The 23,899-nt window shown below is 34.7% G+C and overlaps 2 protein-coding genes across 3 annotated transcripts; both read left to right on the forward strand.

Moving 5' to 3' along the window:
• The first annotated feature begins 1,080 nt into the window (after positions 1 to 1,080).
• Positions 1,081 to 12,771, forward strand: slc35d1a (solute carrier family 35 member D1a). Its single transcript, XM_007258350.4, has 12 exons — positions 1,081 to 1,306; positions 2,278 to 2,311; positions 2,426 to 2,512; positions 5,531 to 5,598; positions 5,760 to 5,831; positions 5,974 to 6,042; positions 7,576 to 7,678; positions 8,759 to 8,851; positions 10,554 to 10,621; positions 10,711 to 10,789; positions 10,889 to 10,971; positions 11,083 to 12,771. The coding sequence occupies exons 1-12, from the start codon at positions 1,197 to 1,199 to the stop codon at positions 11,189 to 11,191; spliced, it is 975 nt and encodes a 324-aa protein (XP_007258412.1). The 5' UTR covers positions 1,081 to 1,196; the 3' UTR covers positions 11,192 to 12,771.
• Positions 12,772 to 14,353: 1,582 nt separating this feature from the next.
• mier1a (mesoderm induction early response 1a, transcriptional regulator) lies at positions 14,354 to 23,442 on the forward strand. 2 transcript variants are annotated; one of them, XM_022675835.2, is made up of 13 exons: positions 14,354 to 14,463; positions 16,885 to 16,912; positions 17,116 to 17,264; positions 18,254 to 18,394; positions 18,500 to 18,623; positions 18,862 to 18,920; positions 19,026 to 19,098; positions 19,227 to 19,378; positions 19,691 to 19,772; positions 20,239 to 20,330; positions 20,431 to 20,477; positions 21,592 to 21,698; positions 21,786 to 23,442. In XM_022675835.2, exons 1-13 carry the CDS (start codon positions 14,455 to 14,457, stop codon positions 22,049 to 22,051), a joined length of 1,329 nt encoding a protein of 442 aa, XP_022531556.2. In that variant the 5' UTR covers positions 14,354 to 14,454; the 3' UTR covers positions 22,052 to 23,442. The 2 variants fall into 2 exon arrangements, with proteins under 2 accessions (XP_022531556.2, XP_007258413.2); XM_007258351.4 differs by having other exon boundaries at positions 14,359 to 14,463; positions 21,592 to 21,677.
• The last annotated feature ends 457 nt before the right edge of the window (positions 23,443 to 23,899 follow it).

Consider the following 23,899-nt stretch of genomic DNA (forward strand, 5'->3'; position numbering starts at 1 on the left):
AAATGTCATAGCTGCAAATGTGTACTAAAAGGATAAAAAAAATTGATATCAGTTTCAGATTTAAATCATTGTTTAAGAGACTCCTATTAGATTATCTAATAGACCAGAGGGATCTGGTCTTCTCATAAATTTAAATCAATTTTAAAAATGATATAGCCCTTTAAAAAGCTACTTGATACTTTTAAAAAGTAATTCCAATTTGAAATAAAAAAAATATTTATTATTTTTAAATTATGTATTTCCATAAATATATACATTTATATTGAAAATATACATTTTAAGTTTTCTCTATTTAAAAAGTAGTTTTATCTTTTTTTTTATCAAAGTACTGCTGGAAAATGAAATCTGCATCTCCATAAACGTTGTCAGCAGACACTGACTTAGGCTGTAAGCCATGATAATCAACACTAAAGCAAATAAGCGCTTAAAATAGATAACTCTGTGTGTAATACATCTACTAATATATGTTTCACGTTTGAACTAAATTACTGAAATAAAGTAACTTTTTAATTATATAAAATTATTTAAGATGCACTATTGTATACAGCTCTGGAAAAACATTAGAGCACTTAAAATGATGTTAATTTTATCATTTTATCAAACCTCTGGAATATAATCAAGCGGAAGATGGATGATCACAGCCATCAAACCAAACTGAACTGCTTGAATTTTTACATCAGGAGAGACCTAAAAGATATCTAAAAGCAGCGTGTAAGTGGTGGAGGAGAACATGCCAAGATGCATGAAAACTGTGATTAAAAACCAGGGTTATTCCACGAAATACTGATTTTTGAATTCTTAAAACTTTATGAATATGAACTTGTTTTCTTTGCATTATTTGAGGTCTGAAAGATCTACCTTTTTTTGTTATTTCAGCCATTTCTCATTTACTGCAAATAAATAAAAAATATTTATTTAATGTTTATTTGGAATTTGTAAGAAATGTTTTCCGTAGTTTATAGAACAAAACAACAATGTTTATTTTACTCAAACCTATAAATAGCAGGTCTGTGGGGGTGTTTGGTGTTATCTTCCCGACAGGGGGCGACACGGAGCTCCTCCTCTGGGTTCACAGAGGTTGGTGACGACACGGCTGGGCTGAACATGGCGGAAGAGGGAGAGCTGCGTTAGAGGAGAGAGAGAGAGCTGGGCTGAGTAGAGGAATGTGAAGCTGGGGAGGAGAGGGACGCTCCGGTATGGCTGACGAAACGCTAACACTCCTGATCAAGCTTCTGGCTGCAGCTTTCTACGGCGTTAGCTCTTTCCTGATAGTAGTTGTGAATAAGAGCGTCCTGACAAACTACAGGTAAGAAGAAGAGTTTCCTCATGTGTGACTGAATTACAGGCAGAGCAGGGATTAAACACAGAGACTGAGCTCCATGCAGCTCAGACCACCTCTCAGCACTCAGGGATACCAAGTGCTAAAAAACCTATTACTAGCTAAGTTAACCAGCTGATGGGGGATGTCTGTATGTATAGCCACGTATGAGGGGGAAGCATGTTTTTCCTGGCTGTGGTTTATAGAATGAACAAGTTCAGACACATCAATGAGTCCCTTCCTATTAATGAAACTAGGATATCTAAGTTAGCTAATAAAGTCTGAATGAGCTGCATTTCCCTGCTGTTTAGGACTTGCACACTAGTTAGACTGAGTTACAGGAGGTCTACAGGAGGTCTATTAGTCTGTTACTGTGAGCAGAATAGTACAGCTCTGTACAAAATTAAGAGACCACTTCAGTTTCTGAATCAGTTTCTCTGATTTTGCTATTTATAGGTATAGGTTTGTGTAAAATTAACATCGTAGTTTTATTCTATAAACTACGGACAACATTACTCCAAATTCCAAATAAAAATATTATCATTTTGAACATTTATTTAATTTATTTGCAGAAGATGAGAAATGGCTGATAACAAAAAAAAGATGCAGAGCTTTCAGACTTCAAATAAGGCAAAGAAAACGTTAAAAGTTAATATTCAAAAGGTTTTAAGAGTTCAGAAATTAATATTTGTAAAATAACCCTGGTTTTAATCACAGTTTTCATGCATCTTGGCATATTCTCCTCCACCAGTCTTACACACTGCTTTTGGATAAATTCATGCCACTCCTTGTGCAAAAATTCAAGCAGTTCAGCTTGGTTTGGTGGTTGTGATCATCCATCTTCCTCTTGATTATATTCCAGAGGTTTTTATTTAACTTTTTTTTTTGCCAAAGCAGTATATGTGCAGCTGCACAGCTGATGCTAAATTGTAACACATTTCTTTTTCCCACATTTTCAGGTTTCCCTCTTCGATATGTCTCGGTATTGGCCAGGTAAGAGAAACTCCATAGTCTATTCTAAACATTCCTGCAGTCCTGTGCACGATCTTATTACCCTCTGAGGTCTTTAACAGTCTGTCTCCTCCTTCACCTTCTCCTTCTCCTCAGATGCTGGCCACTGTGCTGGTGTTATGGGTGGGAAAGGCACTCAGGGTGATCACCTTTCCAGAGTGGGACCTCAGCATACCCAGAAAGGTGAGGAAACATCCTCATCTTCAGGGATGTTGGTGAAAGTTAGGTTACCGTACTTGTAATTGCTTGCATTCTCAAGAGCAGAGATGATCAAAGTACTAGAGACCCAGCATTACAGAGTAAAAGTACAAGTTCTCTATCAAAAACAGTGACTTGATTAGAAGTTGAAGTGTCCGCATTTGTATTGTCATTGTAGTTAGCATTAAGTGCATTGAAATGTAAGCTGAAAGCCTTTTTCAGTGCAAGTATACAAATATAAATAAACAGCCTCAGTGCATATTGCTCAGTGACATTGAAATGACGTTTGTAGATACTGCACTTTTTTTTTAAGACAAGGCTATTTCATGGCAAAACATGCACAGCTCCTACAGCAGTTGAGTAAAAATGTCCTTTAGTCTGTTTTTCTTTGTTTTGGTGGCCCTGAACCGTCTGCCTGACGTTTGACGTATCAAACAGATAAAGGTCTTCTAAGACATAAGAGGCCTGAAGGTCTTTCAGTGTGTATATACATTTTAGTGACCCACTGAAGCTCGTTCCTGTTTGCCACTGTACAGGTGGCAGACCAGATTTCAACTCCACACTTTAGTAGAAGTACTTAAGTAATGGTAGTAGTTTGTTCTAAAATGTACTACTTAAGTACTGAAAGTAGAAGTGTTATGTATTTAATACAAAAAGCTGTCAAAAGTTTATAAAGTGAATGTCAGAACAAGAGCAGAAAGAAATAAGAAATCTTCTTATAAGGCAGTTCTATCGATGATTGATTTATTTGCTCAGAGATAAGCATCTCCCTTAAACCTGGTGACAATGCAGAACATCTACTGCTCTGGCTTTAGTGATAATATGGGTTTGGAAAGAATTGTAACCTTTTTATTATTATAACAAATAGCGATGCAGCACCTAAACAACGTATTAGACAAAAAGTATAACTCATTGAAAATATGTAATAAAGTAAACCTTGAAATAGTAGATAAAAATAGTACTCCAGTAGGTACAGATACAGCATCTCAGTACTTAAGTATAGAACTGAAGTAGTTCTACTTTGTTACTGTTTTATAACTGCTCAAGCGTGAGACATCTGGAGTAGTGTGGTGATCCTGAACAAGGAAAAATGGCCATGTTGTAATTTGCAAACTGCAAAAAGGAGGAAGTTGCAAAATGTTAACAGACGTTAATAGTTAAAGTAGTGTTTGCTACTTAGATCAATGGTAGTCAGAATATTTTGTGTTTTGTGGCGACCCTCATGAAATGACATTGAAGTAGTAGACACGAAAAATACCTGTTACATGTTTTTCACTACTGATATCTCTCAGAAAATGGTGGTGCACTGAAAATGTCAGCCTGTGGTTGGACTAGTCATGAGTCATGAGAAGTCTTGGTTGTCATGCACTTCCAAGCCCCTCCGAGCCCCCTATTTTAGAAGGGGCATACCCCACCTGCAGTGTGTCTGACAGTGGTTATGCTATTTCCTCCACCCTTAAAAAGGAATTGGGATCACATTGGGATCATTTCCAGGTGCAACAGGCTCAACTAAAAAGAGTGCCAGCGTGTTCTCTTTTAATTGGTTCTGCTTGGTTCTCATTCCTGTTCGGGGGAGACTCACTCTCTCTTTGGGGCCTGCATACTTTAGTGTTTTTTCACAGCTACAACACATTTAACATTCAACTACACAAGCTAATTCACAAGCATGTGTGTTGGAGGAGGAATAAAGAATAAAATATATGGAACCATGTTGAGAACCACAGATTTCAATTAGTGGCAGTTAAATAGAGAATTGAAGTTGATTGAACCAATCCTTATTTTTTATTCAGTCTTGCTACTGCATCTGAAACTAGAAATCTAAGAAATGTAAATGTATTTATTGACCAGTAGTTAGCCTAGCACCATTCTAGATATAATAAATAACTAATTTTAGTTTCATCAGTCCACAGCACCTTATTCCAACACAAAGCTGGCTTTTCTAAATGTGCTTTAGCATACCTCAAGTGACTCTGTTTGTGGTGTGTGCTCACAAAAGGCTTCTTCTGCATTACTCTCCCATACAGCCTCTCCTTGTGCAAAGTGCACTGAATAGATGAAAATGCACAGTGACACAATCTGCAGCAAACTGATGTTGTAGGTCTTTGGAGCTGGTCTGTGGGTTGACAATGCAGATTTTTTTTGGCCTGCCACTTTGGGCCTTAACTAGAATTGTGCCTGTGATCTTCCATTTCCTCACTATATTCCTCACAGTGGAAACTGACAGCTGCAATCTGAGATAACTTTTCGTATCCTTCTCCTAACACTATTTGTTTTCAGGTAATGTGAGAGTTGTTTTGAGGCTCCCATGTTGCCACTCTTTACTAGAGATGCAAAAAAAAAAAAAAAAAAAAAACTATTTTTTTTTTTTGGCACCTTAACCCTTGCTTGTATTTGCATTCACCTATGTATGTGGGTCAAGGGGCAATTAGCACACGGATTTTGTGTTCCAATAATTAGCGCTAAAGGAATTCAAACCAATAAAACGACAAAGATGTCCAAATTTATGCACCTGCCTACTTTTGTTTAAAGAATTATTGCACACTTTCTGTAAATCCTATAAACTTCATTTCACTTCTCAAATTTCACTGTGTTTATTCGGATCAGCAATTTCAGTTTAATATGTCTTATAGCAGACAATCAATGGTTTATAAAGGAAAATCCTGAAAATTATCAGGGGTACACAAACTTTTTTTATACCACTGTATTCACAATTTTGTTATGTTGTTTACTCAATTATTTTCTAATATTCAAATAAATTCGGTGCATGTCCAATGATAACCTTTTGGTAGAATGGCAGTATGTATTTTAAAGAGTGACTGTCTTTTCTAGAATCTTCTAATAAGAAGACTGTACATCTTCACATGATCTATCACAGGAAACATCATTGTCTTTTACCACACTGCAGGAGGATGCTGAAAGATAACTCTGACTCTTGACATTTAGTAGAATTTTATCTGTTGTGTGTTTCTGATAAGCCTCACTGATTTTCTCTTTTCATTTCAGACATTTCCTCTACCTCTTCTATATGTAGGGAATCAAGTAACTGGACTGTTTGGAACAAAAAGGCTAAAGTATGGACTTACACTACAGAAACACTGTTCTTTAAAGTTGATGATTTTGTCTTGCTTTATTGATGTAGATGTATTTAAATATCATTTTGTGTTGACAGATGTTAAGAGATTTCTAAACAGTGCATTTAACAAATATTTATTCCCTTCTTGTCCCTCTCCAGTTTACCAATGTTTACAGTTTTAAGGAGGTTTTCCATTCTTTTCACAATGCTGGCTGAGGGGCTCTTGTTAAAGTGAGTCAACAGTAAACGGCCAAAGTAGTGCTGTTTTAGTTAGTATGTGATTAATAAAAAAGAAAAAAGTAATCAACACAGTAAATATTTTAATCTCACATTTTTGCTTCCTTTTTAATCTCTCTTCTTTTTTTTGTAACAGGAAGAAATTTTCTCAGCCAGTCCAGCTCACTGTTTTTACAATGATTCTTGGGGCTTTTGTAGCTGCAAGGTAAATTACTCGGCTGATGTTTATCTGTTGACACAACCCATTACTTATTTGCAAGTATTTAGCATTAGTGCAGAACAACAAAAAATATTTGGACAGTTCACAAGCAAGGAATTAGACTAAGCCTTGGATTACACACCATTTAGAATTAAGTTTACATTAAAGGAAAATATAGTGCATGATTAGGCTTAATTCCTGTGTGAGGAAACTGTCCCATAGAGCATCACCCAAAACACCTGTTAATGCCAGATGTAGGCATGCTCTTAGAATTCCTTTCTTTGACAGGCAGTAAGCCTAGTCCTGGACCACATACAGTCATATGAAAAAGTTTGGGCACCCCTATTAATTTTAAGCATTTTTAGTTTTAAATATTTGGGTGTTTGCAACAGCCATTTCAGTTTGATATATCTAATAACTGATGGACAATCCACAGACTACCTCCAAAGAGCTGCAGCATAATTTCGCCACAAACAGAGTCGCCTGAGGTTTGCTTTTGCTTTTGCATACCTCAGGCGACTCTGTTTGCAGAAATGGCTTCTTTCGCATCACTCTCCCATACAGCTTCTCCTTGTGCAAAGTGCGCTGTATTGTTGACCGATGCACAGTGACACCATCTGCAGCAAGATGATGCTGCAGCTCTTTGGAGGTGGTCTGTGGATTGTCCTTGACTGTTTTCACCATTCTTCTTCTCTGCCTTTCTGATATTTTTCTTGGCCTGCCACTAACAAGAACTGTCCCTGTGGTCTTCCATTTCCTTACTATGTTCCTCACAGTGGAAACTGACAGGTTAAATCTCTGAGACAACTTTTTGTATCCTTCCCCTGAACAACTATGTTAAACAATCTTTGTTTTTAGATAATTTGAGAGTTGTTTTGATGAGCCCATGATGCCACTCTTCAGAGGAGATTCAAATAGGAGAACAACTTGCAATTGGCCACCTTAAATACCTTTTCTCATGATTGGATACACCTGGCTATGAAGTTCAAAGCTCAATGAGGTTACCAAACCAATTTTGTGCTTCAGTAAGTCAGCAAAAAGTAGTTAGGAGTATTCAAATCAATAAAATGATAAGGGTGCCCATATTTTTGCACCGGTCAAATTTGGGTTTAATGCATATGGCACATTTTCTGTTAGTACAATAAACCTCATTTCAATCCTGAAATATTACTGTGCCCATCAGTTATTAGATATATCAAACTGAAATGGCTGTTGCAAACACCCAAATATTTATTAAGATTAAGATATGATTAAGATTAATAGGGGTGCCCAAACTTTTTCATATGACTATCTCTTTCTTGGGAGAAACTCCATTTACAGTGATGTATAATCCAGAACTAAAATTAATTCTAGGCTTTGGAACCAACCCTTTGTGTATTTTATTGGCCATAAAGTAAATGAAATAATTTTGGAGTTTGCACAATCAAGTCTGGGATCTGCAAAGTTTTACTTCAAAGTAACTGAGTGATACAGTTGAAATGAATGAAATCATTAAATGTGACTCAGTTTAATTAATGCTCATGTTCATTTTGTGTCCAGTGCTGACCTGTCATTTGACATGCAAGGGTATGTGTTCATCTTACTGAATGATGTTTTAACTGCTGCAAATGGGGCATTTGTGAAACAGAAGCTTGACTCTAAGGTAAGATAATTTCAGTCTGTTAAAGACGTAGTGTTTTTGTTTCCTTTGTTTACTTTTGACTCTTTATGAATAGAGTATTTAAAGCAGTACTAATAATTGATTGATGGAGCTCTTCCAATGAATAGCCAAACATCAACCATTTCTCTCTTTGAAAGAAATTGGATATTTATTTAATAATTTATTGATTACTATTAAGTCACTCCCTATGTTTCAAATGCCTTCATGAATGAAAACATAAGTGTAAATAGTGCCTACTTTTGCCTTTCTAATGTTACAAAGTTGTCAAAACTGAAATAAAATAGAAGGAACAACAGATTCCTTGTAAAATTAGGAAATTGTTGATATAAGGTTGTTTGTTAGAAGGACCTAATTTTGACCTGCACTTGTGCATTTGTGGTCTTCTGTATATATTTTCATATTGGAGAGATTGTGAGTGAGAGAGGTTTAGTTTATGATGACATTTATTATGAGTTTTTGTGTTTTTGATTGATTTTATCAGTCTCATCATACTATATTTTATATATATTTCTATAACAGTGTTGGAGTGGCTTAATGACTCTCACATAAAAAAACAAATTTAGTAAAATGAAATTTGCTAAAATCTAGATGTTTCATGTTTTTTAACATCTTGGTAATGTCAGCGTTCAACATTGAATGCTAGCAGTTCAACTTGTTGCTGTTGTTTTGTTTCTATTTTGGTCTGAATAATTGCTACCCACGTTAATATTTAACTGTGCATGCTGTAACGTTCTGTTCAAAGTGTATTCATTGTCAAACAGGAATATGTTTGTGTGCATAGAAAGCTTAGGTATTTTTAGTTATAAGCAAGCTCTTAGTTCCATTTCTGTCAGCGCGTCTGAGATATTTGATATCTACCACATCTTTACAGATACATGTCTGTCAGCTGTTTGTCTGTAAAGTAAAGTAAAGGTGCTTGTGGGTGTGTTTTGTGTGTAAAAGAACGAGTGAAGTGGAGATGTTCATGACATCTGCATGCAGGAATGTAGGAGTGCACTGACATAAATAACCCAGTCTGTTTCCCTGCCTCTAATCCCCCTTCTCTCCCTCTCCCTGGTCCAGGAGCTGGGAAAATATGGTCTACTCTATTACAATGCTTTATTTATGATCCTGCCAACACTGCTTTTGGCACACGTCATGGGAGACATAGACAAGGTAAGAAAGCTGGGCTATGGTTTTGCTGTTAAGTTGTTGGGCACAACAGATTCAAAACCATTAATTAGCTGAATTTCTGCAAAAAGACTAAAATATAAAGGACCCAAAATGACCCTGGTGGTGGTGCTTGTCTACCAGCAAGGCCTCCGCCTCAGAGATATCTGGCAGCTTCAGACAGAGCATCTGGTTGACTGCATAGAGGTGACCTTTACAGACGTTAATTTTTTTTTTTAGAGCTGGTATCTTCAGGATTCCTTTTGCTGGTTGGCAGAATTCCCTCAAGGATTTTGTATATCAGCTTGGTTAATGAAGTAATTTTATGGTGATAAAAGTGAATCCATTGTCAGTAACCAGCAGATTTGAGTAAATCTGTATTTTTACTGACACATTTCTAGCTTAAGTTTAACATCCTCTCAGATTTCAAATCACAACTGTGAGTGTCAAGGCCTTGCCCAATGAATGGCCTTATTTATATAGCTGTGCCTGTTCACAGGGAGGCCCCAGTTTATTTGGCAAGCTGTGCCTCAGAGGAGTCACAGTGCCTCATACACAAAGCCACCATTATGTCCATTAGTGTAAATAGTATGACTTTATGGCTTCGTGGACTGGTGAATTAAATGCATTTTGCAGTTTTGAAACAACAATGTGAACCCAGAATTTAGAATAGTATTCATTTATCTTTTTGTATTTAAAAAAAAAGTGTGTATACACACTCACTTAATGTTGAATAATTCCTGCTTTTGCCTGTTTGGTCTTTTGCCCAGACAAGGTTGTAGCACTGTCTGTGTAGTCTGTAGTCATGCACACACTAAACTGGCACCAGGTTTTAGAGTACTTAGAATTTCCTTATTTCATATTTAACAGTGATCACTTGTCATAATGTACTGCAGTGAGCTGACTATTCTTAATTGTGAGGCAGAGGAAATACTTGAATATTGTTAAAGAATCCAAAGGTAATTTTTTATCATACTTTTTTCCAAAGTTCAGAATAATGTTCATGTGTAACAGAAGCAGTGATTGGTCTACATGGCTCATAAATTCCCATATTACTTTAACTAATTTAGGAGAACTGAAATATTTCCACAAGAAATGGGGACCAACATTTTCAGTTAGATTTCTTTTTTATTTTTAACTGAACAGAAGTGTCCATCTGTGTCCAGCTGTATGGAAATAAGCTGTATGTATCTTTTGGCTTTGTATTGTAAAAAACAAAAGTGGGTTTTAAAGAGGGATGCGCTAATCTGATATTAGGGTTGGATGTCTGCTCCAGATATTAACAAAAATAATCTGCCTTTGTGTAGTAAGTGAATGTGAAATTTTCAAAATAAGCAGTAATTATCTGTTGTTATTGAGCTTAGGCTACTGTTATGGAGTATTTTTGGTTGTTTTAAATGTTTTAGCTGATTTACCCTTGTACCTTCTCCTGCATCTCACTCCCTGGTCCCCCCAACTCTGAACCCCCCCCCATCTGTGTCTGCATGGGGGAAAACATTAAATGCCAAACTACAATGATTGTTGTAATGAAATATAATAAAATAGAGAGTAAAAAGAAATAATAAAGTATTAATAGTCCTCCAAGGAGGTATGAAGGGGTTGGCAGGCACAAAATAAATAATAATTGATAATAATAAGATGATTCTGTCCTGTTAGTAAAACTACAACATTTCTGTAATTTTCTCTTTTCCCCCTATGTTCTCTCTAGGCTCTGGATTATGATGGCTGGTCAGACATGCTCTTTGTTGCACAGTTCACCATGTCTTGCATAATGGGGTAAATTCAGTTAACATGCATAAAATTGCCTAAATGGACCTGTAGAAATGCAGTGTGTTTTTATCTTTTTCATTTTCTTTTTCTTTTAGGTTTATTTTAATGTACTCCACTGTGCTGTGCACTCAGTACAACTCTGCATTAACAACTACTATTGTTGGGTGCCTGAAAGTAAGATTCGTTGTAATAATTATATTCTTTAGTTTGATCATTTGGATCTTCTAAATCTGCCATTCATTAATTTACTCATCTGTCCTCCTGTCTGTACAGAACATATTAGTGACTTACATTGGGATGGTGTTTGGAGGGGATTATATTTTCTCATGGACTAACTTCATTGGGCTGAACATCAGGTATAAAATTAAATTTTACTTACTCTAACAATCACAGGAATTAGTTATTAAGGAATTTCAGCTCACACTTAGTTTATTCTCTGCTAAAAATGTTTGTCTTTGTTGTCTCAGTATTGCTGGAAGTCTGGTGTACTCCTACATAACGTTCACAGAGGAACAGACCGCCAAACAGGGAGAGAGCATCAACAAACTGGAGGTGAAGGGGAAAGTGGCTGTATGACCAGCGATTCAACACTCCACAGGTACAAGGGAACTGTACCTGTTAAAATTCAATGCAAGGTTTAGTAATGTGTAATATGTGAAAACCAGCCTATTCAGAAAGAAATGTCAGCAGGGAAGGATGCTACCCTCCTGACTAATGGTAGGGAAGAAGACGGAACATATGTGGTGGACGGCTCAAAACAATCTCAAGCTCAAATAATCTCAAATACAGGGTGGTTGCAGGATTGTGCTGCAGCGAGCATGAATGTTAAAGCTGTATATTTTTTTAGTCATGCTGTTTTGGGATCTCTTTTGGTGTTTGAAATCAAGGTGATCAATAGAAGAATCTGAAAGTTTTTGGTACAAACTGAGCAAGGACTGCTGTTCCGTTAAGTGGAGAAGTGATCAGTCCTGATGACCTCCAGCCCCTTGCCTTTATGTACAGTGTTCTGATGCACTGCCTCTCTTTTTTTTTTTTTTTGCCTTTTTTTACACATATATTTTTGTCCCCGTAAAAGGTGTTGAACTAGTTTGAAAGGTCATTATTTATTGTCAAATCTTTTTGAAATAGTTTTTGTACTTCTTTTTTGATTCTGCAAAGGGAGATGTGTACTGTATTTTGAAACATTTTTGGGTATGCTCAAAACATATATTTTTTATTTTATTGTAAAACTACAGAAATATTCCCCAAGTTCTTAGAATATATTATGCCATCTATATACACAGACACATTATGAATATCATGATACTAAGAGATGATCATAATATTCTAAACCATTGAATAATGTGTATGTGAAGGTGCCACATACCTACTCTCAGTATTATGAAGGTTTCTTCTGACATTTCACAAAATATTTCAACTCTGTTTTTGTTTCATTTTTCTGTTTTTTATATTTGCTGCAGGGGCTGACATGCAGTAACATGTTTTTGTACTGATGCCCTGTTATGGTATTCTCTTTTTTACATTTCAAAGTGAACAGTGTAGTTATTGCACTTTAACAGTTTACTGGTATTTCACAGTGTAAATTAAAGAAGTTGTTACTTGTTAAATTGTTGACTAACTCAACTGCCTTAGTTTTAGAACTATAACTGAGTAATAAGTAAGAAATGCAGAGAGATATTTATATTAATGGTACTTTTTTGAACCAGTTCAAAATGTAAAGATGTGTTCAGGGGTTTTGTCAAATGAATCTAGATGTTATACATCTGGAATATCCTTTGTAACTTTGAATGTATGCAGTGCATGTATTTTCACCAACATGTAATTTTCACATAGACTATTGATTAATGCATAGCAACATTGGTGAAACACAGGCTTACTTCTGCTGAAGGGCTGTTAAACTTGACATGGATGTGTAAACACTTTCAATGTTTTAAAGATGTGTGGGTTTAGACAAACCTGTGCATTTTGTTCTTGTTTGGTCAGAGTTGTAAAGTTCAAGATCACAACGTATTGTGACAGTCAGCATTTCTATTTACGGTAATCACTTTTTTATTATTTTTCTGTTCAGTTCATGTCTGCAGAGGCTCAGTGATTGTATCAGTGAGAATCTGAGCTTGTATGCATTTAGAAATTAAAATACCTCATTGTTGTGTTTAGGCTGTTTTGTCTTTTTTGTTTGTTTCTTGTTTTTTACCTACAGATGTCATGCGTTTAGTAACTTCCAGTGAGATAAACATTCAATAATTACTGTTTAACACTAGTCTAAAATGAGGTCTGTGGTCTGTTTTAGTAAGACACAAAAAGTCTATTTCCCAGACAGAGATTAAGCCTAGTCATAGGCTATATTTTCCTTTTAATGGTATACCTCTTTAAAATGCTGTGTAGTCCAAGACTTAAGATTTAATTCACATCATGAGACACTGACTCAAAGGATCCAAAACTTAAGCCTCTATTAACCCAATAGAACCCATGGTGGCCTATGTGTGACAGACCCTTTAAAAGCTGTGTAAAGTCACTCAGTGCACTCCCTTACTGAACATCCTGAGAACATTACAGGACAGTGTGTGAATCTGTGTTTGTTCATCTGATCGTATTACTTTTGTCTTTCACTTGTTTTATCAAGTCCAAAGTCCGTGCTGTGTTTTCCAGGAAGATCTTACAGCTTTTCATGCTTCCCTCATGCTGACAACTCTTATAGAGATGCAGATTTCATTTTCGAGCAGGATCTAGCACACTGCCAATAGTACCAATTGGTCTTTATATAATTTTCTGAGACAGACAACTTTTTGGGTTTTCATTGGCTGTAAGCCATAATTATTAACAATAAAAGAAACAAATGCTTAAAATAGATCACTATGTTTTTTATTTTAAGTTTAATATGGGTTAAAGGCTGTTTATTATCTAAACCTTCCGTTCTCTCCAAACATTGAGAACAGTGCCACCTGCAGGCCGTTTCTTCCATATTCAAGGGGGGAATTAATGTGTTGGATATTTCTGTGCAGAGTTAAAACTGAACAATATATACATTTTAAAAACCTAAAAGCTACATTTTACTAACAGAACAGATGACGGCGAGGCTGTCTTTAATTGGGTTTGCTGTAAAGATGGAGCTCTAAGCTGTTCTCCGCATTATAGAACTAAAAGTGTCTAGAGGTGAACAACCCAGATCCAGAACGTAAAAATCCATCCCAGAGTTTTTTACCAATTGCCTTGGCGGCTCTGTGTGTTTAGCTCAGCTGCAGTAGAGCCGCCCAGGCAGTTTGTAAAAAAAAAAAACGTGGGATGGATTTTTATTTTCTGGAGCGGGGTTGTCTTACTGAGACTGACAGTTCTGTCGTGCGTGGATTTACAGTTTATTATCTAATATTAAACTGTAATATACCACTACGTTTGGTTCTATTACACCGAAATAATGTCCTTTGTATTACTCCGCTCTTTTTGTAGCCTGTGAGGGTTTTTATTACCACCGTAAGTGATTAATAATTTATCGCGGTAAGACTTTTATGTTGAATAGTCCAGGCTCCCGCTTCACCGCGCTCTCAGCAGAGTTGCCAGGTTCGCGTTTTTCTCGCCAAATTGGGCTTGTTTGAAAATCCAGTCGCGGATAAAAAAATATATATTATATTTATAGAAAACACTAATGTTTCAATATTATTAATGGCTTTAAGATGAATAGCAATACGGGTAATATATCCTTCATAAACAAAATACTAAGCTTCAAACGTGTGACAGACATATTTTGAGCTAGTTTTAAGTTTCTGAAGGGCGGGTTTTATGCTAACTTTCAGCTGGATATTTCTGTTGGACCTGGCAACCCTGTCTCTTAGTAATAATCAATAATGGCGGAGGTAAGAAACAAAGCGCAGTTTCTGTTACAGTAAACACTGTAAAATTCACAGCTCTCTGATTTCTGCTCTTCACAGCTCAGGGGTTTATTTTTCCGTAATCTTATTAAAGTCAGGTTTATTCCAAATCTAATAGACGCTGTTTGCGCGCTCTGTGATAACGCTGCCGTAAGTTCACACAACACGCTAGCACAAGCTAAGTTTGCTAAGCTAAGCTAACTGGCGCTTAGCTGAACTTGTAGCTTTGTTTGTTGAACTTTTAAAAAACTTCACGGATGGCAAATACACGTCAGATTGATTTAACGTTGATTTAACGTTGTGATTAGCTAGCTAACAGTTATATATATAATTATGTAATCTGGCGAAGCTAACTAGCTAGTGTAGCTAAGTATTAAACTTTACTTAATGTAGCGTTATTATTATTATTGGGAAGAGCATTGTGAGTGTAGATTCAGAGCCCCAACCATTCAAAACCTTTGAATGAATGCTGATTCAATGAATGTTTACATTAATCGATGCCTGTCGCAATTAGCAAAAAGTAAAAAAAACGTTTACCCAGTGTTCCTTGCTATCAGGGTTTGGGATATTGACACAGATAAACATCTATAAATATTAAGTATTGGTGAGTTGGTGACTCACCGTTTCTGTTAAATAAAGCTACACCTCATTGTTTTTGTTTTTAATATTTTCCCTCCAAAAAGGTAAAGGACATTTTCACACCAAAGATTTTTTCGGATTGTATTATAGTTCGTGAGGTAACGTTAAATGAGTACGAAAAACTATCCACATCTGCTTTGTTTTAAAAAGATTTTTGGTTTGTGAAACTGTAGAAATATTATTAATGCCATTTGTATAATTATGTATATACGCGCCACATACCAGCTGAAATGATTTTTGAGTTTAACGTTTAATTTATCATGTTTTATCAATAATTATTCAACTGTTTTTATTTTTAAAGATTTCCTGATAGCGTAGAACATTAAATAAACGTTATTGTTTGGTTAAATAACATGTTTTCATATTGGCAATGGAAAAAAACAACCTTTATTTAACTTATTGCCTAATATGTATGCGATAAGGATGAAATTATGACGTTCATTTAAAAGCTTTAAATGGTTGGGGCTCTAAATCTATGCTCGATTTAATCATTTAAATGTCCCTTTCTACACTGTAAAACACAATCACAGTACATCCTATAAAAATGAAATATACAAAGTATATTCATATTTAATGTAAGTAAAGTTTAATACGAACCATACATATAAAATCATTAAATTGAATCAACGTTGATGTTATGGTTAAATTAACGTTGGATATGGTGTTGATTTTGAAAAGTGAGTCAACGTTGATATATGGCAATGTTGTTTTAACCTGGTATCTTCAACCTTTAATAAACCATAGCTGACATTCGGGATGCTCAAAATTGTATGCTACCATGAAAATGTTAATTTTGTTTTTATTGTGTTTCTCTCTCCGAATATACATTTCTGAGAAGTAGGAACTGTACAACTACAAACAAAAAGCCTTAATTACTACAAGTAGTTTAAACTAGAAAATCCTATGGTTAAAGAGTGTTAACAATAAACTTACTTAACTGTAAAACAAATAGAACATAAACATACCCCCAGGTAAGATGAAGATTTGGTGCCAAATTAAAAAGCAATAAAATGGAAAAAAAGACACTTTTTCATCTCTTCATCCTACCATTTTTTGAAATTGTCTGGTGATGAAATGCAAAATGCTAATATGAAAGGCAGAAGGTTAAGTTTAATGTTGATTCAACATAAAAATGTTAGCGTTTGCACAAACATTTAATATTAAATGTTGTTTTACTAACTTTATTTCACATGGAAACACAATAGGCAACACTTGTTTTTGTTCCTTTAAACACTTATATACTAGTTAACCTGTGTATCTGAAGGCTGTGAGGTAATGCTATGTTAGCTAGTTAGCTAGCTAGCTAGCTGAAGCGGTGCAAAGCTTCAGATTTTTCTATATTTCTGCAGAAATTGGTCTTAAATCATCATTAGATTTTCATCTTTCGTAAAAAGGTCTTGAAACATAATTCTCAGGAGTGATATTCAGTGTTGAGCATGACCTCTCACATTTTATGCAGAGCTAATGGGTTTCTCTTGTTTACCACCTAACTGAATATTTTTAAGTCAATTTCAGCAATTGGTTTGGGATTTTGTGAGCTGCTGGCAGGCTATATATTGCATTACTTTGCTTTAAAATATATGTTGCACTTTTTTATTGCACTTTTCAGTTTGTATGATTTTATGAGTTCACTTTGGACAGAAATAAACGTATTTACACCTAGTCTAACGTTTAATTCATATAGTGTTTTGCCAAAATTAAGGTAGCATTAAAGAGCATTGATAAGTAGGAATTTGTTCATAGTGATTTTTGGTTTACTCTTTGCAGCTTTCCTTAAGTGGTGCACCTACACAAGGTATGTTTCATTATTGTATATTTTCCCTGTTTATTACTTTTACACTGGATAACTTCTAAATAACTACAGGATTAGAGTCATAGATTCATTTGCTTTCCTGATTACTAATAACTTGCATGTTAGTGTCACTTATTCTGTTGATGATTTATTAACTCTGCACTTGTCTGTTTATCCAAAAACAATGTACCTGTTTTTAATTGAAGGGTCCTCAGCCATTCGGGATGAGGATGCTGACTTTGAGCCGTCTGCAGACATGCTTGTTCATGACTTTGACGATGAGCAGACGCTTGAGGAGGAGGAGATGCTGCAAGGAGAGACCAACTTCAGTTCTGAGATAGACGACCTCACTCGAGTGAGTTTCAGCTCCCATGCCACTTCAAATCTTCCAAATCCTACAAATCCCTCTTCTTTTCCCATAGGTCTTATGTTTAATAAAGCAGGTTATGTGTTGGCAGTTGTTCAGTAGCTACAGAAATATGGAAATATGGACACAATTTTTGACTGGTATTCATTCAATTTGTTTTTTTTTCCTTTTATGATTTTTCCATTTAAAATGTAACATTACAACTATACAGGAACATGTGGAATTATTTTGTAAACAAAAAGTGTTAAACCAGAATATGTTTTATACTTTAGATTATTCTAAGTATCCACATTAAGTTTTGAGGACACATCTGCACAATCTCTGTATTTTAATCTCAGTGTCTTCATGAGGCAGTCACCTGGAATAGTTTTTTCAGCATCTTGAAAGAATTCCTGGGAGTGGTGGACAATAGTTGTAGCCTTTTCAAGCTGTGATCAAGCTCATCCAAAATCAGCAAATCACCCATCTCAGTTGGGTTTAGGTCAGGGGATTGTGGAGGACAAACACTTTTTTGTTTACTATGTAATTCCACCTGTCCCTTAATTGTATTCTTGTGTTTAATATGAATGTACAACATGGAAAATAAATTAAATACAATGTCCATATATTTGACTGGTACTGTATATCACCTTAATGATTATTCACATCCTGCATTACATGACTTGTTATTTTTCTTTCTTTTTTTTTAGCATGTGCAGAAATCTGTATCAAGAACAATATAATAATAATAATAATAATAATAATAATAATAATAATAATAATACAATACAATACACACAAGTATAGAGAAAGATTTGTACTATAAGACAAGGTGAAAAAGTTAGCACAAAGATTAGCACTAAAACTCAAATAAAAAAAAAAAGAAGTGAATGGAAACCCAGATAGTTATACTATTTAATAGGTATACCATTAGAATAGATTTTAATAGATTTAGTCATTTTTTAATGGATTTTATCTACCCTTTGTGTGTTGTACAGGAAGGGGAGATACCCATCCATGAGCTGCTCAAGATGTACGGCTATGGTGGGGAAGATTCTGCAGAAGAAGAGGATGAAGGCACAGAAGAGCAGGATGTTCCTGAAAGTGACCAGAAGAGCAAAGCTCAAGGAAAAGTCAAGGCAAGGAAGAATCATTTAAATCCCAAAGTAAAATGTCATCTATATTTTTTTTGGTGTAAAGTTTCTCACTAGTTTTCCTCTCTGTGTGTGTGTTTGGTTATTCAGGGGGACAAGGAATCGTGTGATCAGGAGGAGGACATCCATTCGTCCAGTGATGAGTCTGCACACTGCAGACGGGCACTTAGTACAGCTCAATTGATCTGCTCAGAGCCATGCAGCTATTTTGATGGTATGTGCTACACTCTTGTTGATGATCAACAACAAGTTTATACTGACCTATTGCTACTTTTATTATACTGCTGTTTCAATAATCACTGAGTATTGTACAGGGACATATACTATCTCTTCTATATTGATAGTAGAGATGTACTGCCTCTACTGTCTCTATTTTAATGCTTTTTGTAATGTCTCTAAAATGAAAAAATCTACAATGATGAAATCAACGATTGAATGAACATTGTTAATAGGTAATGATGGTGATGAATCAGAAGATGAGGATTATATTCCCTCTGAGGAATGGAAGAAGGTACAATTTAAAGACTAGGCATCTCAAAAATACAGTGTCACATTTGCATAAGATATCAGGTACATGCAGATTTTATTAACGTTGTATGTGCTTCTGAACATCCAGGAAGTTAAAGTTGGGCCAATGTTCCAGGCTGAAACACCTGCTGGTCTGTGCAAATACGAAGACAATGAAAAAGGTATGATCTGTCAAAAGCAGTTTAAGCAGTCGCTTAGGTATCCCTTTTTGTACCCAGATTTGCTCACATGATTTGGCTAACAATAAACATCTGAGTTACCTGTTTTTATCTGTTTTATGCAATTATAGTTTATGAGAATGATGATCAGCTTCTGTGGAAACCGGAATATCTCCCGGAGAACGAGGTGGTGGAATATTTATCAGAAGCTTCTAAACGCACTGGAGAGGAGCCTGGCGTGGAAGTCATCTCAGAGAGACCACTTATTAAAGACAACGAGCAGGTAACTAAAGTAAAATCTAGAAATTCTAACAAATTTAAAATGATTCAAACTAAATAATAAAACCAAACATTCTCTGTAGAATTTGAATAATTAAATAATAGTTTAGAGTAGTAATGTTTGATATATGCAGTTTTACAGTGTGAATTGTTTGCATCATCTATTATAGGAACCAAATGTTTTTAGTGTTGCCAAGCAAAGTTTTTTACCACTTTGTATAGTAAGTAAAAAAAAGCTATGTGAGACAATAGACCGTGCTTTCCTTATGTTGCTGAATTCCTAATTGTTTTTTTTTTTTTATTGTCTCTATTACAGGCTCTCTTTGAGTTGGTCAAGTCCAATTTTAACAAGGAAGAAGCTTTAAGTAAACTAAAGTTTGACATAAAGCCTGATAAACGTAAGTGTGTGCCATTCTTTAAACGCTATTTTAGAGACAATATATATTGTCGAGGGCCCAAAAAGTTTTATTTTACTTATTTTTTTCATATTTTCCAAAAAAATATCTTTTACAGAAATGTACAGCATCTGATTATACAAACAATGCCAAAATGACACTGTATTTGTTGAAATTATTTGTATTGATTATCTTTGCTAATAAAGCGTACATCTATGGTTTAATAACAGTTTCTCCACAAGAGGGCATGCGTAGTTCTCTGCAACATTGTTCTTATGTAAAACACCATAATGTATATATACAAAGACAGATGCATTTTCGCATGTGTATTAAGGTCTGATGCTAAAAGACCTTTTTAATACAGAATATGTAAGAACTTACATAAAACAAAAAGTATTTAAAGTCCTTTCATTTTACAAAATCAGTACAAAAAATTTTTTTGTCCTAATTGACTTTTTTTTTTTTATAGAGGAACTGTCCTTTTGGACTGAGGAGGAACACGAAGATTTTAAGCAAGGAGCTGAAGCCTGTGGAAATGATAATTTAGCGGAAGATAATAAAGTAAAACAAAAACAACACTTGTTTAAAGTATTAACATGGCAAACTAACTTTTTAGAAAAATGTTGTATACCAATATTTAATAGGTACCTTTTTTTAACAGCAAATCAAACTCTGGATAAGAAAACCCAGCCTTCATCCTGATGTCCCGTAAGTCAATTTTAAGTAATGTACAGTTAATACAGCATCTCTTTTAGCCAGATCTCTGATCTCCTTCTGAGATATTCATAGCACAGTGTGGAAAATGCACACTGATTCACGAAAATGATGTATCTTTTTATATCATTTTATATTAAAATCCTTGCTGCAGCACAATGCATTGTTTAAAATTCATCAAACTGTGCATAATTCCTTAGATGTGCCGGGTTTTATAACAGTTCAGTCTTGCATATTCCAGTGAGCCTTTCTCATAAATGATGTGTGTATTTTACATTTTGCCTTCAAGGCATCACAGTTTACAGACTCATTTGGACGCTCATATCTTTAAATATTTGATCTGTTTTGCATTAAAAAAATTCAAGTACCTATTAAATATCAAAAATATGTGAGTTTTTTTTTACTCATTTTAAGAAATCTTAAGAGAAAATGTGCTTACACATTGGCAGTTTTTTTGTTTGATATAATATGTAAGCATACACATCTCAATTTGCATTTATTTTGTCTAGTTTTTGCCAGTGTATTTTTCAAGTCTTAATTCTTAATTTTCAAATCATTTTCCAACCCTACCTTGGAGTTCATAGATTTTTGGATTTAAAAACTAGAAAAGTTGTCAAAAAAAAGCTAATTCTTTTAAGCTGATGAAGTTTATGGACAGTATTTTATAGCATGATAAATTACTTACTACATGTTATTTTTATTATTTTTTTTATTAGTTTATCTTTTTTTCTTATATTATTTATCTTTTTTGTTTTGTTTATTTATTATTACTTTTATTTTTTATTTCATTTGAACGTTTTGTATTTTCATTCTTGTTCTTAGTTCTATTACTTATTTAATCATTTATCATTTTCAATATTTTACTTTACTTTTACTATTATCTATTTACTTATTTTATATTTTGTAAAAAAATTTTATGTCAAATGTTTTTTTTGTTTTTTTTATGATATTTTAGAATTTTCTGTTTTATATATATTTTTTTATTAAATGTTAATTTAAAAGATTTTTTTAGATCAGATTGCCCATCTAATTTCCTTTTTATTTCTGAGTTTATAAATTATTTAATATTGTCTGTTGAACATATTTGGTGGTGTGTGTTTGTGTTTAGGGACTCCACAGACCGGCTGTTGAGTGAAACAGCGAGCAGTGAGGTCAGCCAAGCAGTCACTCGTCCAGCTTCTTCCAGCTGCAGTGGTAACCAGTTAACACACAATGGTTAGACTGACTGTACATTTGTATTGCATCTACAGGAATGGTAATTGTTTTACTTCTTCTCTATTTCTGTCTGTTTCATACACGCAGACTCCCACTCTACAGAGCAGCCCCGTGCCTGTGTTACTGACCACACAAATGGATCCTCGCACAGTTCACACCTCAACACAACAGACCAACAGTTCCATTCAAGCTCCAAGCCTGACACCAGCAGCCCAAGCAGAGAAGCTGTCAGGTGTCTGGTTAGACAGAGGGAGGAGGAGGAGGGCTCAGAGAGCCCCCTGAAGAGGCCGAAGACTGAGGTGGAATTCATCATGGCAGCAGCTGTCTCAGGCAGCAGGATGGAGACAGTTTAACTCCAGCAGCAAAACAAAGTTCAGATTTGGATAACTTTTAGATATTCAGTTAAAAAATAATCTAAGCTCACAGTGGCTGTACTGATGTAATTAATGTTCCAAAGCAAGTGAATTTAGCAACCCAAAGATTCTTCTAGGATTGTAATATTTTTTTGAAATCCTTGTAATACAAGTACAGTCAAAATAGTAAGTAACTGAACAAAACAAGGCACTGAATTGGCCAGTGCCGATACATTTAAAAATGAGGGGTAAATTTGCATGAATTGGCATTGCAGAGAAATGTAAAGTGTTTGAGTGTTGCAAATGTAGAAAACAGAGTTCTGATTGTTTAACAAAGTAACCCAACATCAGGTTGTGATGCAAAATTAATTCATCCACAAATTGAAAACATATGCCAACTATATGTCCACTGCAGAGTGCTAATTTAATTGTGTTCTACTGATACTGAAGTTAAAAAAAAAAGGCTTTTGTTTTTGAAAATATTTCTGTCCACATAGAGACATAAATGCTGGCATTAGCATGGTAGTCACATTTTGTAATAAAACAGTAGTTACATTTTATTCATATATTGAGATATGAACTCTAGTGCTATCTGTGTTTCATAAAGCTCCATTTTCATTGCCTGTATGAAGAACACTGAAAACGACTCTTACTCTTCACCTTGGAAAGTGTTCTCAAAAAGCTCGATTTTTTAGTGACCAAAACCAGCATTTTTGTGTGGACGTTACACCAAAATACAGACAAAAAAAAAAAAAAAAAACATTTCTAAAAATATCACTAAAATTAGTGAGGACAGGCAATCTGACCATGCATCCCTCAATAGAAAAAAACAATTACAGTACACTTATTACTGATTTAAATAATTCTGCCTCACAATGCAATGAAGCATATCGGTTTACTTATGACTTCCCCCTCCACTCCATCAATTAATTTCTGAATTTTATATTTGACCATGTAGAGGAGTATTTTAGAAACATTCTGTAAACACTATTACTGCTAAGAAGGTTTTTTAAGGAAATACATTCATATTTTTGTACTTGATAGCTATTTATATTTTTTTACAAGACAAATGCTGAGTGTGAGTTTAGTTCAAGGTGTAATTGTTCCAGGACAATGTAGGACTGAATGGTGCTATTTATTTCTTGTGACTGTGTATCTGTCCTAGCACTATTGCTTCAGCTGTGTATACTGTTTTCTAAGGTTCATAAACTAATTCTTATGTTCTGAAGGAATGCTTTCTTTTGTTCTAAATATTTTGAGTTGATTCATATTTTATTATTATTTTCCAGTCTTTTCTTAGTAAATGGATGCAAATATTTTTTCCTTTTTTCTTATATATTTGCTACATGTTATTTGTGAACACTGTAGGCTGAATAAAGTCCTTAATTATTCCTGTGCTGAATACTGTGTTGATGTCACCAAGTAAACTACACCTTTTGCATGCTCACCATTTAACAACTCACAGCTAACAGGTCTCCACCACATGGCCATAATATTCATTGAATTTTTGAAAATAGAATGATGTATTTTGCTAGAAAGTAAATAGATGTTAAGGGTTGCATTACTAGCTTACATTTCTTATGAGAGGTTAAAAATCATAAATAAATTAGTCATGAATGTTTAGTGCATCTATACAGTAGAGCCCTGAAACTCTATATCTGCTATCAGTGCTGAAATAACATGCCACACATCTGAGTAGCTAATGTTTACAAACAAGTATAAGAAATAAAAGACATGAGACAAAATGTAGGTTTAAAAAGAGTTTATTAATTTTTCTCAACAAATATAAATCAAATACAATAACAAAAATTCATAAAAACATTTTAAACAAAAATTGTTTATATTACA

Source organism: Astyanax mexicanus, chromosome 5 (assembly GCF_023375975.1).
Source record: "Astyanax mexicanus isolate ESR-SI-001 chromosome 5, AstMex3_surface, whole genome shotgun sequence".
NCBI lineage: Eukaryota > Metazoa > Chordata > Actinopteri > Characiformes > Acestrorhamphidae > Astyanax > Astyanax mexicanus.

Coding starts and splice junctions, on each gene's coding strand:
- slc35d1a (XM_007258350.4), top strand. CDS start 1,197: ATGGCTGACGAAACGCTAACACTCCTGATCAAGCTTCTGGCTGCAGCT. Junction 1,307..2,277: donor AGCGTCCTGACAAACTACAG/GTAAGAAGAAGA, acceptor CCACATTTTCAG/GTTTCCCTCTTCGATATGTC. Junction 6,043..7,575: donor GGGGCTTTTGTAGCTGCAAG/GTAAATTACTCG, acceptor TTTTGTGTCCAG/TGCTGACCTGTCATTTGACA.
- mier1a (XM_022675835.2), top strand. Junction 17,265..18,253: donor AGATAGACGACCTCACTCGA/GTGAGTTTCAGC, acceptor TGTGTTGTACAG/GAAGGGGAGATACCCATCCA. Junction 18,921..19,025: donor CCTCTGAGGAATGGAAGAAG/GTACAATTTAAA, acceptor CTGAACATCCAG/GAAGTTAAAGTTGGGCCAAT.